The 13413-nt window shown below is 41.1% G+C and overlaps 2 protein-coding genes across 4 annotated transcripts; one reads left to right on the top strand and one right to left on the bottom strand.

Annotated features, from left to right (window-relative positions):
* Positions 1-218: 218 nt before the first annotated feature.
* glb1l (galactosidase, beta 1-like) lies at positions 219-6430 on the top strand. The gene is made up of 16 exons (XM_033617988.2): positions 219-428; positions 998-1167; positions 1249-1399; positions 2690-2750; positions 2830-2924; positions 3002-3182; positions 3294-3352; positions 3451-3572; positions 3728-3768; positions 3894-4012; positions 4110-4184; positions 4270-4359; positions 4478-4591; positions 4770-4901; positions 5528-5755; positions 5844-6430. The coding sequence occupies exons 1-16, from the start codon at positions 363-365 to the stop codon at positions 6045-6047; spliced, it is 1908 nt and encodes a 635-aa protein (XP_033473879.1). The 5' UTR covers positions 219-362; the 3' UTR covers positions 6048-6430.
* ankzf1 (ankyrin repeat and zinc finger peptidyl tRNA hydrolase 1) lies at positions 6333-13254 on the bottom strand. 3 transcript variants are annotated; one of them, XM_033617985.2, is made up of 16 exons: positions 13125-13254; positions 12592-12750; positions 10670-10788; positions 10483-10585; positions 10183-10391; positions 9977-10086; positions 9715-9868; positions 8712-8934; positions 8515-8613; positions 8213-8380; positions 7957-8088; positions 7561-7843; positions 7336-7447; positions 7081-7248; positions 6909-6979; positions 6333-6745 (listed from the first exon to the last, which is right to left on the bottom strand). In XM_033617985.2, exons 2-16 carry the CDS (start codon positions 12713-12715, stop codon positions 6619-6621), a joined length of 2202 nt encoding a protein of 733 aa, XP_033473876.2. In that variant the 5' UTR covers positions 12716-12750; positions 13125-13254; the 3' UTR covers positions 6333-6618. The 3 variants fall into 3 exon arrangements, with proteins under 3 accessions (XP_033473876.2, XP_033473878.2, XP_033473877.2); XM_033617987.2 differs by having other exon boundaries at positions 8213-8377; XM_033617986.2 differs by having other exon boundaries at positions 12592-12747; positions 13125-13214.
* Positions 13255-13413: the final 159 nt, after the last annotated feature.

The raw sequence follows: 13413 nt of genomic DNA, 5'->3' as shown, positions 1-13413 counted from the left end.
ATTTTCATCATTTCAAAGTGGACCGAACATTTCTCTGGTAAACAATTCTGTATTCTTTATTTATATTATTATAAACAGATGAATGTCAATAAAACTCATATTTTCCATGCAGCGCTTCAGTAAAGGAACTCACACACAGTCAGGACGAGGTTGAACTCGGCGGAGTTTAGGATCCTGCAGAGGTCCAATGAAAATCACATGACAGTGCTTTAGAGGCGGGCAGGACGACCATGGTAGCTTCCCTCTGTTCACAGACTGCAGGCAGCGGCAGAGCTGTAATAACAGACATGAAATAGTAATAGCATGATACAAATCAGTGATGAATTAGTTTTAGGTTCAGTCCTCGGGGGTCGGCAGCGGACATGGCTGCTGGTGTCTTACTCTGCGTTGCTGTGAACCTCGTCTGTTTGTCTGTCTGTGGAAACTTGGTAAGAGAGAAACTGTACTACAATAAGTTAGTTTAATTATAGAAAAAGTCACCTGATCACTCACAGGTCTGTAGTTTCTGGAAGGTTTTCTACCAGTAAAAATAGAATCACTTCCTTGTTTTATCTTGGTTTTATAATAGAGGAGTTATCTTTCAGTTGAAGGTTAACAGATTTTAAGTGTTAAATGTAATGCTGATATAATTTCCAACCCAGAAAGGTGATAGATAACCTACTGGGGTATTTCTGTTTTGCATTCAAAGTGAAAGTATGTGAGTATTAGCATCAAGATATTCTTAAAGTACCAAAAGTAAAACTAATCATCATACCGAATGGCCCATTTCTTAATAATACATATATTACTGGGTTACATCCTGCAGCTGTGACTATTAACTAAAGCTTTAATGTAGTGTACAGTATTTGGCTTCAAAATGCACTTCAGCAGAAGTAGAAGTATCAAGAAATGGAAATACTCAAGTAAACACAAGTACTTCAAAACTGTACTTAAATGCACTGGATGTCGACTGTATGTTGTGGAGATGAAAGAGTAGACACTGTGCCATATCTTGCAGGTCTCTGGAGAACGATCCTTCTCTATAGACTACAAAAACAACTGTTTCCTCAAAGATGGGAAGCCTTTTCAGTTCATCTCAGGGAGCATTCACTACTCAAGGGTCCCACAGTACTACTGGAAGGACCGGCTCATGAAGATGTACATGACTGGACTCAATGCTGTCCAAGTGTAAGTTCAACACATGACATTCTTAAATAGGTCAGAAGGTGTGATCTTTCTTTAGTGTTCATTTACTCTGCCTCCACACAGGTATGTGCCCTGGAACTTCCATGAAACAGTGCAGGGCGTCCACAACTTCACAGGGGACAGAGATCTGGAGCATTTTTTGGATCTGGCCAATCAGACGGGGCTTCTGGTCATCCTGCGTCCCGGACCGTACATCTGTGCCGAGTGGGAAATGGTGAGAAAGTGAACCGTCATTGAGTTCACAACATCATAGCCCAAGAGGAAGTAAAAGGAACTGATAAACAAAAAGTTATATCTTATCAACAAAGTGTCATAGATAAAAAAAAACAATGTGGTATTCTCAAAAACAAACCATGGGATATCATAAACACAGAAAAATAGTAAGTAGAGAGTAAAAGATTTACCTGTCACATCTTTATAATGGGAGATTTTGAGTCAAAGTAAGCAACTACAGATCTCAGCCGAGGCCAAATGCCCTATTTTGCAATGTTAAGAAATGTGAAAAATAATTTGTGTATCCAACCTGTGATTCAGATCTGCCCATGCTACACCCTACCAACAGAAAAACAAACTAACCAACAAAACAAGCGAACAGAAAGCATAAGCTTCCTTGGTGGAGGTAATAATGTTGTTATTGAACATTGCGCTTTACTTTTCTGATCACCTAAATATTCATCACAGTATTTAAAAACTTCAGATGTAAGCATTACTCTCCTTATAGTCTGCACACTAATAATGAATGTAAGTAGCAGGATTTATATTTAAAGGAGCAATATACGACATTCATAGCATATCTATGATTCAGAGTGTGAGCAGGGATTGTCTGCACATGGCTCTCAACATGGAGGTGGCTGAGCTGGCGGCTAGAAGCTAAGGGTGCTAACAGCAGGAACAGTTCTAACAACGGTAACAGTGCTGACAGAGCTAATGGTGATCTGTGACAACGCTGTCCCACCACCTTGGGTCAGGATGACGTTATCAGCATTAACTGCCATATGAGGACAGTGTAGAGTGGTGGTGGTTAGCTAGCCAGTGGGATACACACACAGGGACTCGCGCACACTAACATGCAGTCGCTACCAGACCATCTACCACAACAAGCCACAGAAAAATCAGATAACAACACATACAGAAGTAGCGTGACTTCACTCTCCGCTTAGAACATCATTACTCCACCATATTGTTACATAACAAATAGATGTTTGCTGCTATATTAATGTTCTTAATGTCATTTATAGAACCTTTAACATGCACTTAATACACATTAAAATACAGTTCAAAAGGATGGATGTCATCGTGCATGCCAGTTCTCTTTTCGTGCATACCACTTAGTGAGAAAGAGACTGATCGTACGATAGATAACCTGGATTAAGTATTAGTCACCTTACTAAGAAATCAGTAACATGATCTCCAACTGTTTCCTGTCTGCATTCTTTCAGTGATGTTGTGCATTTGATAAACCAGTTTTCAGTATATCTGTTTGCTGATGATATTTCCTTCCCAGGGTGGATTGCCAGCATGGCTGCTTCAGAAACCAAACATCGTACTCCGCTCAGCTGACGCAGGTATAACATGTACCTACTGTATGTGTCTTTGTACTTTGTTTTAAATCGTAATATGCCGCTCATTTTCTGTCTGCTCCAGATTATGTCCAGGCAGTCAGCAACTGGCTGGCTGTTCTTCTGCCCAAAATGAAGCCATGGCTGTACATCAACGGCGGCAACATTATCACTGTCCAGGTACAGCATCACGTGGGTATGCTTTTTTTATTAGTCAGTAATTTCATATTGGTTTTAATGAACGTCTTTGGCTACAGGTGGAGAATGAATACGGAAGTTACTTTGCTTGTGACTACAACTACATGCGTCACCTGCGGACTCTGTTCCGCTTCCTCCTGGGTGAAGACACGGTCCTGTTCACCACTGACGGGAACACAGACAAGGAAATGACATGTGGTAGTCTGGAGGGGTTATATGCAACAATAGACTTTGGCACAGGTTGGTACTTTGTGGAAATAATTAACAACACAGCATCCTGTATTTATTATTAATAACTTACATTTTTAACAAGGGAAAGTGGTAATTTCTACTATTTATTCCCTCCTGCAGACAACAACTTAACTGAAGCATTCAAGCGGCAAAGACGGTTTGAGCCTCGCGGGCCACTGGTCAGTAACATATTACATTTCACTTACCATAACATGCAGTAATTACTGACTCATCAAACTAAACATATGATGGGAAAATGTTTTACATGATGTCACAGGTGAACTCAGAATTCTACACTGGCTGGTTGGACCACTGGGGAGATCCACATGCTGTGGTTAATGCCCAGAAGGTCAGCAGAGTGTTGGCGGAAATGCTGACCATGGGGGCCAACGTCAACATGTATGTCTCCCTTGATATTTCCAGCCTTTTCTTTCGGACGCATCAGTCACCACTTCAATAAACCTGCTCCACCCCATGAGGTGAAAAGCACCTGCCTATGTAATAAACACAGCTTTTCCCACTAAGTAACACAGCGTACCTATCTCTCCTCTCAGGTACATGTTCGAAGGCGGCACTAACTTTGGCTACTGGAACGGTAATGCCTTTGCTTTTCATAATCTCAGTTTTGGATCATCTCAGGCGTTTACATGATACAGATGGAGATAAAAGGCTCAGCTTGTGGTGCATTTACGTCTTTGTAACCCCCCCCCCCCCCCCAAGGTGCCGATCATGACACGAGATTCCGCTCAGTCGTGACTAGTTATGATTACGACGCCCCGCTGTCTGAGGCAGGAGACCCCACAGAGAAGCTGTTGGCCATCAGAGATGTTATTAAGCAGGTACCACTGATTGAACTGCCCCCCACTAAGGCTGATGTCCTGATTACACTTGTTCATATGTCTCAGATATGATTAATGTGTCACTGCTTCTCGACAGTTTAGAGATATTCCCTCTGGTCCCATGCCACCAGCAACTCCCAAGTTTGCCTATGGCTTTGTGACCCTGAAAAAGGTAATATCATTTCTGCTTTAATAGGGCAAATTATTACAGAGCCAGGGGTTGCTGTGATTGATCCAAATAACGGTCGCCTTTTCAGGTTGGCAACATCAGTGATCTGTTGAAAACCCTATCGCCCCTCGGGCCAGTGGAGTCTCAGTATCCTCTGACGTTTGAAGAGATGAAACAGGTATGGTGTCTGTCTGAAGGCAACAACAGTAAACCAGTACAGAGGACAGTAAACCTCTTGAAACATGGAGAACTTCTAGACTGTTGTGTCTGCAACCTGTCATGTCCATTGTGTTCAGTACTATGGATACATGCTTTATCGGACCACGCTGCCCCGGGACCTCTCCGAGCCTACGCCACTTATCTCTCCACTGAATGGGGTTCATGACCGTGCATATGTGTCCGTCAATGGGGTAAGCCTTCACAATGAACTTTTGTTGTCAGACTTTGCAGGTCAGATATAGGGAAAACATCACAGGTTAAGACCAGGCATGATTGCTCCTAAAATGTTGGTTGTAAAAATTTGTAATTCTTACTGAAGTTATTTTCTGTTTTTTTTTTAATGTTCATACTGAGTGTCTGTGTGAACAGGTTTTCCAGGGTCTGTTGGAGAGAGACACTGTGCTTGTGATGAACCTCACTGGACAGCAGGGGGACACGGTGGACATCCTTGTTGAGAACATGGGCAGGGTGAACTTTGGCAGCAAAATAAATGACTACAAGGCAAGACAGCAAAGTCCAATCCTGTAGAGAGGAAATGACACTCTAGTTTCTGCACACACATTCACATTTTAAGGCTCATGTTGTGTCTGTTTAAATCAACTAACTAAATCAATTTGTCTTATTTTTGTTTTGACCTCACTAAAACCCATCAAACACACAAGTATTGACATATTTATACCCCTTTATGTCTTGCACATTTGAGAAAGGTGACAAATAAAAAATATAAACCATCATTATCAAACTAAATAGGGGCATGATCTAAGTTCTATATAGTCTTGCATAGCCAGACTTGTTTCATACTTTGCCCGTGCTTGAGAAAGGTCTGGCTGAACAAATCAAAATTCTGCACTAAGGCAAAAAAAATGCTCTGGGTTGTTTGTATTTCTTTAAACCAGTCACAATTGTCTTGGGCTGCACGAAGCCCAGGATGCAGCAATGGCGACCTTGCACAAGTTGTGTTGGGAAATATGAACCTTAAGATTGATACAGCCACAGTACGTTGGACAGTTCTTATCAGAAATGTGAACAACTCTAAAATATTTATGAAAAATGTAAACATTCCCACTTACACAAACCTACTTACACAAAGTACAAGTAATAGATGGTAACCAGTGTGTGTACTGCAGGGCCTTCTGAGCAACCTCATCCTGGGTAAAGATGTACTGACTAACTGGAAGATCTACCCTCTGGACATTGATGGAGCCATCGCAGGTGGATGGCCTCATTCAAACAGTCAGAAGTCTCCCCCTGCTCCTCGGAAAGAGCCTTCACTTGGACCAGTCTTCTACAGGGGGACCTTACAGCCCAACGGCCTTGCCTGGGACACCTTTCTCAAGCTCAGTGAATGGACAAAGGTAATGTTGTTCATTTGGGGTTGACACTTCATTCTTATGTGTGTACAAGTAATTGTATCATCGTCATTGTTGTCTTCCTTTGTATCAGGGTCAGGTTTGGATTAATGGTGTGAATCTGGGACGATACTGGCCGGCCAGAGGCCCTCAACAGACTCTTTATGTCCCTGGACCCCTGCTCAGCACCACCCAGCCTAACAACATCACAGTGCTAGAGCTGGAAGGGGCCCCAGCACACCTACGGGTTCTTTTTATGGACCGGCCTCAGCTTAATGTCACCGCTGTAAAGTCTTAACACAACACAATGAGTTTTGTGCCACATTTACACAACACTGATTACGAGTAGTCCTCTGAAAAACTCACCTGACGTCAGAAGATGCTCAGTGCTTTTTTCTGCATTATTTCTGTGGCATCATTATTCTCTATCACTTCAGATATCAGTGTCGCACTTGTTACTAATTCCTCTATCATTGCAATTCAGTGTCAAGTGCTTTCCAACAGCAGCTTCAGTCAAACAGTGATCCAGTGATAATTTTGTCTTTTGATGCCTGTGGAAAAATATAACATTGATATACAAACAGTATTACAGTTTTTTATTGCATTTGATTTTTTTTTTTTTTTTTACCTTTTCCATATTTGCAGATACCGTGAATAAATACTACATTATGTTTTATTACAGTATATGCATCCAGTTGTCTGTGTTGATCTACTACAATTTAATTATATCTAAGTGTATGTTTAGAGTTGAAAATTAAACTAGCACCTTGGCAAGACACAGCCATATCAGAATTTTATCAAGGCTGCACAAGTTCACTGTTAGTCTGAATGAGGTAGCTTCCTTCCAGGTAAGATTTTCCGCACGGGTTTTAGGTCTTGCCTGGAAGAGCGTTGGCTTTTCGATGTGCTTGGACACAGCGAGGGGTGCAGAAGGAAAACTCCAGGTACTGAAATGGGATCTTCCCGAGCAGAGACTCTCCACACATCCAGCACCTCCTGGAGATAAAGACAAACAAAAAGCATGTTAAATTTTCAGATATGTATACGTCAAAAAAATGACAGTATTGCTTTTGACTGTAAATGTATGAGCTCTTGAGTGTTAACTCTACAGTATTATTGTGACAAAGCTCAATGAGAGGATGGCTCTTGTGGGACTTACTTGACATTGGAGAGGCCGACTCCTGTTGCAGCTACTTGCTCCGCTAACCTCCTCTCTGCTGCCAGAGCTCTCTGTAATCAAAAAGGTAACACTTCACTCTTTCAAGATGTTTTAAAAAAAAAAAAAAAAAAAAAACAATCTAAATTTCAGAGTAAAATACACATTAATTCACCTTTTCACGATCAGTCAGAGATGCAAACCTCTTCTTCTCTTCTGCCTCCGACTCTTGTTTCCTCTTTTCCTCCTTCTGCTCTTTCTCTCGCTGTTTCCTCAGCGCCTTCTGTGCCTTTTTCTTCTCCGTCTTTTTGGATTCAATCTCTGCTGTTAGCGGCCCGGGGACCTTGAGGTGCATGAATGTAAAAAAAAATAAGTGCTATGCTTCTATTTAATGGGATACATGTCAAAAGTTAAGACTGTGCATTATTACCTGCGCCTTGATGTAGTCGTATTTGTCAGGATTCTCACCCATGTATTTACGAAAGACGTTCCTCGTGTCTTTGTCAGGGGCGACGATATACGGCGTCTGCCCTTTGTTATTCCTGTGAAGGATTATTGCAGAATTAATGTTTAAGTCTTGATTCAACTACAACTGCTGCAAATTATCATGCAGAAATTTTACCTTTACTACTTTGGAGTATATTCATTTTTATACCTGCAGGCTGGGTCTGCCCCTGCATCCAGGAGCAGCCTGACCACAGCCTTCTGTGCAGCTGCTGAGGCAACATGCAGCAAAGTGAACCCTGTTGAGTCTATGGGCTTGTTAAGGATAGTTAGAGGACTTGGGATATCAAAAGGGTTGCTCTCCGGCTGCTCTTGACTCTCTGACTTTTCTCCAGGAAGCTGAAGGAGTCTGCATAGAGCATCCACATCCCCAACCTTACAGGCTGTAAACATCTCATCCCTCAGGGCATACTCTGATGATTCATCATCAATTTCTACAGACACAAAAGCTAAATTAGTATCTTAAACCTTGTATATTGCACAAGTGACAAGTTGCAACAATGAGAAACAGGCGCAACATAATAGTGATAAAGAAACACTTACTCACCTTCTAGTTGTTTCTTACTCTGTGCTTTCCTCTTCCTCTTGTTCTTTGATTGCGTCTCTTGAGGGGTGTCTTCTGCTGGTGTAGCCTCCAGCACTTCCTCTTCTTGATTGTCTGCCTCTGTGTTACTCAACTCTGTCACACAGGGATGTGAAATTTCATTAACCTTGCAGAACTTTTAAGTGCTAAATAAGCATTCCTTCAGTTTCTATAGTGCAGCTATAGGAATCTGTGTGACGACACACTAGTCCAGACCTACCCTCGTTTTGCAGTTTGGTTTCCTCTTTCTTTTTCCTCCTTCTTCTCCTGTGCCTGGGGGGATAGATTTCAGACTCCCTGAGGTCCAGAGTTCCTATTGCCAGCTCCACCGTCTCCAGCTGGATCTCTCCACCATCTTCTTTGTCAGAGCTATCGGGCTTTTCTCCTGCTGATGCCAAAAATAAAGGAAGTGTACTGCAACATTAAAATTCACAGTAAATAAACCTTGTGTTAGCTTAATTTAAAGCTTAATTTTGCCATCATATTTTATCAACAGTGTCCATTTTAACCTCTTAAGCTTACCGGTCTCTTGACTGGTATTTATTTCTGCTGTGGGTTTGACAGTTTTTTTCCAGGTCTTCTTAGCTGGACTGAAAACTGCAGACACGTCTGTTTCTTTCCCTGCAACAAGATATTTCGCACACAGTATTGATTATACCCTGGCTGTATGACAATGAGCAGATTACATGTCATTATTCCAAGGATATAATTCAGCTCACCATAAACATGGACGGCGGAAAGCACCTCGTGTACCCTCTGTGCCTCTCGAAAGGTCGCCCTGCGTGTGGGAAATGGGAGAGTGCGGACCCTGGGATCTTTTTTGTCAAGTGGAGCCAGGCGACCACCAAAAAAGATGCTTTTGTTATAGCTGGGGGCTCGGACAAATATCGCAGAGGCCTCCTTCAAGTGTTCCGCCCAGCTGACCAGAAGATCCTGAATGTCCTGTAAAAACATATATAAGTGATAAAACATGTCATCTCACCTTATCATTGAGGTGCATCATACTATAATACTGTATTAAATTATTAAAATCAGTTTAATTAAGCACTGAACAATTCATCGCCCTCCCTTGACTTTGTATTGCCTGAAGGTGCCTCCTTATCACTTATGTCAGCTAGCAAACAACAGAAAAATGCCTGAAAGCTGCTGTGTTTTGGGATGCACTACCAACAAGGCAAAGAACCCACAACTTAGGTTTTATAAGCTCACAAACTGAAAAACTGAGCCTGTATCCACTTTAGTCTTGTTACAGGCTCAGCTGCTGTAAGACATGAGGCATCAGAAGGAAGAATGGGAAAACTGTAGGATCCTGACACTCATAAATAAGTTACGGGCGAAAAACTGGATTTTCCAAGCACAGTAAAAACAGCCAGCACCTGTAATGTAGTCCAGTCTTTTGAGTGTGTTTGATAAGGGCCCACATTAACCCTGTAGCAGCCCTGACACAGAGAGCAAACTGGTTTTGTGAATAGGCAGCACCCTGGCACCACGGATGCATCAAGGCGTTCTCACAGAGGTAAATAAAATTGCCTCTCGTAGAGGAGGATGGACACCCTGACAGAAACTTGTACTACAGAAAAATTTACGGAGCTCAGCAGGAAGTATAATCAGGCTTACATTGATTATCAATAGCCAAGCAACTAAACACCAGGCTTAAAGAGCAGCATCGTTTGTTTGCAAAAATCTATCAATGTAAATGACAGTGCTGTTAAATGGACTTGCCTTGACTAGTGCCGCCTCATTGTGCCGCCTCAGAGCAGCTCCTGCAGACTTTGGCGTGTGACTGCGGTTCTGAGAGTCTCTGAGTCCTTGAGCGGTGCCTCGCTTCGCCCGCACCGTGTATCGGTGGAAAGTCTTGTGCTGAAGGACTTCTTTTCTGTAAAATAAATACACTGTGTTGGGCAGACACTCACACACTGCTGAACTCACTGTCCTGTAATTTAAGGCACTGAAAGCAAACATGCCAAAAAAACTGTCCACTCACCCTTGGAACACAGCACCAGCAAAGTGGCCTCCACCTGTCATTAGCATGACCCACACAGTCTTATTACTTATGGCCTTCAGCAAGGATGCTGCGTCTTGCTCATCACCCAACTGAAATATTACAGGAACAAAACATGTAATCAGAATAAAAAAATCAAATGTCTGTTAACATACATATTACTGCACCATGGAACTGCTGAGTCTCACCTTTCCCTGCAGAATGCAGCGATACACTGACAGATATTGTCCAGCTGAGTTCTGGAAAACCACCTTGCTGGAGAGCCGGCCACTAAATAAACTGGTCTCAGCTGAGCTCTCATTATCAGTGCCAGTGACGTTGCTGTATGTTCCCCCACTCTCACTATCTGAGTCTTCCTCTGAATCGGACTCTGAGCCTGAGATACTTGACATGTCTCCTGTAAAGTGATAACTAAAAATCAATCAACTGTAACAAACACTCCTGCAGTACATCACTGTCATTTAGGTGTCAGACTCTGCTTTCCTCACCGGCTCCAGTCTTCCTCTCAAACTCCTCAGCTGTGACCGACGGCATTCCCGAAATCTTTAGCCTTAAGTTGAAGCGATGCCAGTCGAGCTTGTAGTGCTCCATCTGATAAGACAAAACATGTTTTACTCAAATGAAGACCCATGCTCGAGCATCAACAGATATTGAGGTTTAAAGTTGTGTGGTCACCTGGTCTTCACGACTAATAAAGGGGCATTTGCAGGCTGAGCAGACCATCTTGTCTGACACCTCTCTAACCAGGCTGGACTCCCGCTGTCTTTCATCCTCTGAGGATTTGTCTTCCAACTCTGTGAGGAAGGAAATACAAGGCCAGGTTCAAACAGACAGAAAATGAAGAGTATTGTCTTTAAAGGGTTAGTTCAGATACAATGGCTTCCCCATCATAACGGGCTGTTGAGAGGCAAAGCAGTGAAAATACTCTCAGTATAGCATACACTTAAACTGATATTGATGTTTTTTAGTGGGACTTTTTAGGTGGCTTGAATATGTTTTGTTGCTGACCCCCATCCACAGCAGTACATTGCTTAGCTTCCGTGGCAGTACTCCAGCCTGCTCCTACAAACTCGGGTCGTGCTGACTGACATCTACTGTATGTCATAAACTGACTATGGATACGTACCCCAATCCAGAAAATCTATCCCTTTAATACAGACACAAAGTGGTGGAATGTGACTGCATACACTGACTCAAGTATTGTACTTAGGTCAGGTACCTAAGTACAATACTTGAGTCAGTGTATGCAGTTTGAAGTACTTCATACACTTTCTGTCCAGTTAAAGCCCTATATCTCCAGATCTCGTGATTATGAATTTGAATTTTTCTGATAAAATCTTCCTTTATGTGCTGAGAAAATTCTCCTACTTGTTAAAGCGAAATAAACTCCTTTCAAAAAAAAAAAAAACTTGGATTAGCTGTATCGTTACTAAATTGAAAACAAGGCTGTTTTTTTGACACCATGAAAAGCTGACTTTTTTAGAGGTACATTGGTTCTCACAGGACATCAACACTACAAACATATAATGATCATATAGAATATAATGCATTGCTGTAGATTAAATTACACAACAGCTAACAAAAGGAGTTAAAATAAGCACAACCTTGATCATCTACAGAAGTAAAACGCAATACATTAATGCAGAGGTAATTCATAAACATCATAACCAATCCATGTATGAATGTAACTAAGTAGATTTACTCCACCAGCACTGTACTTAAGTACAATTTGGAGACATTTGTGCTTTCCTTGAGTATTTTCATTTTCTGTGGGTCTATACTTTTACACCAATACATTTCAAAGCAAATACTGTACTTTGTACTTCACTACATTTTAAATAATCTTTTTATCTTTGCACCTCTTGTCTGCTATTTTAAATGGTCATCATTTAGTAATTAATTTGTCCTTTTATAACTTTTTTCTCTTTTTATTCTTTTCTGTATCCTTTATTATGTTCTATATTTTATTGCTCTGTAAAGCACTTTGAGTTGCCCTTGTGTATGAAATGCCTATATTATGTTAGAACTTTCATCACTAGTTACTTTGCAAATGTAGATTATTGATAAGAAATATAAACAAACTAATAGATTATAATATATCATTATAGGTAAAGCAACCCTGCAGTATACAGAGTAATTAAGCGTATCCCCATCTTTACCAGCTGCAACGTTAAAGTGATGTACACATGAATGCATCAATAATTGTAATCCAATAACAGGCCATTCTGCATGAGTGCATTCACTTTTGCTTCTTTATTATTTTTTTTAATGCTAATTAATTTGCATTTTCACTTAAGTAAGATTGCTGATACATGGCTTTTATTTTTAGTATTTTTACACTGTGGTACTGCTATTTTTGTTCAAGTAAAACTCTTTCACCACAGTACATAATAATAAAACATTGACAGGAAACATTTTACTGCACGATGAGTAAGTTTGAGTACATTTTGCTGGAAATACTAAGATACTTTTACTTAAATACAGTTTGAATGCAGGGCTTTTACTTGTAGTGGAGTATTATCTGTACTTTTACTTAAGTAAAGGATGTGAATACTTCTTCCACCAATGCAGAAAGCACAGCTACAGTCCATACATACCTTCTGGGGCTGGGTCAGTGTTTACAGCCTGCTTCAGGACGGAGTTCACTTCTCTCAGTCCAGTCAGAGCCTCATCATTTGGGGTCAAATGGAAAACGGAGCGGCAGTCGGCACCAGTCGTCATTGTCACTCCTGTTTTCTTTTCTACCTCATGACCTGCTAAGTTACATTAGAAACAGAGAAACATATGTTACGTTTTGTTTTGGACTTATCCAAAATAATACGTTTCATTCGGACGCATTCACAGTAATTAACGACACTAGTGTGTTGTTAGCAGCTTAGTCAAGCTCTTACAACATCACTGTCAATAGCTGGAAACAACGTAGAAACCAGTTTTACTCTAAAAGATAACGTTATCTTAGCTGATGTCACTGTGTCTCTGCTCTTTGAACGGCACGTGCAGCACTGACTAACAGTTAATAGTGACTCATTAAAGGCTGAGCTGTCCACCTTTGCGTATACGTTAGGTCTTTAAGTATATTACAACTATTGTAAGTTACAATTAACTAACTTAAAAATAGCAGACAACTTACCTTAAAAGGATGTGTGGGTAAGGAGCGCTAACGTTGTGTTACAGTGTTACCTCATGACAGACCTACGGAAGCCCGAAAGCGACAATAAAGCAAAAATGAGCAGGCGTCCACAGATTAAAGGTTGCAAACTAGCCAGTGTTTGCTGCAGCCATCCATGGACTCTATGTACATTTGCTTTGTACTGCACTGATATATATTTTGCTGTACTTGTACGCTGAGTGACTATTTACATTAGTTTACAACATTTATATTTTATATTACTTATATATATATATATATTACTATAAAT

Source organism: Epinephelus lanceolatus, chromosome 14 (assembly GCF_041903045.1).
Source record: "Epinephelus lanceolatus isolate andai-2023 chromosome 14, ASM4190304v1, whole genome shotgun sequence".
Classification (NCBI taxonomy): Eukaryota; Metazoa; Chordata; class Actinopteri; order Perciformes; family Serranidae; genus Epinephelus; species Epinephelus lanceolatus.
This window is presented reverse-complemented; position numbering and strand designations above follow the sequence as displayed.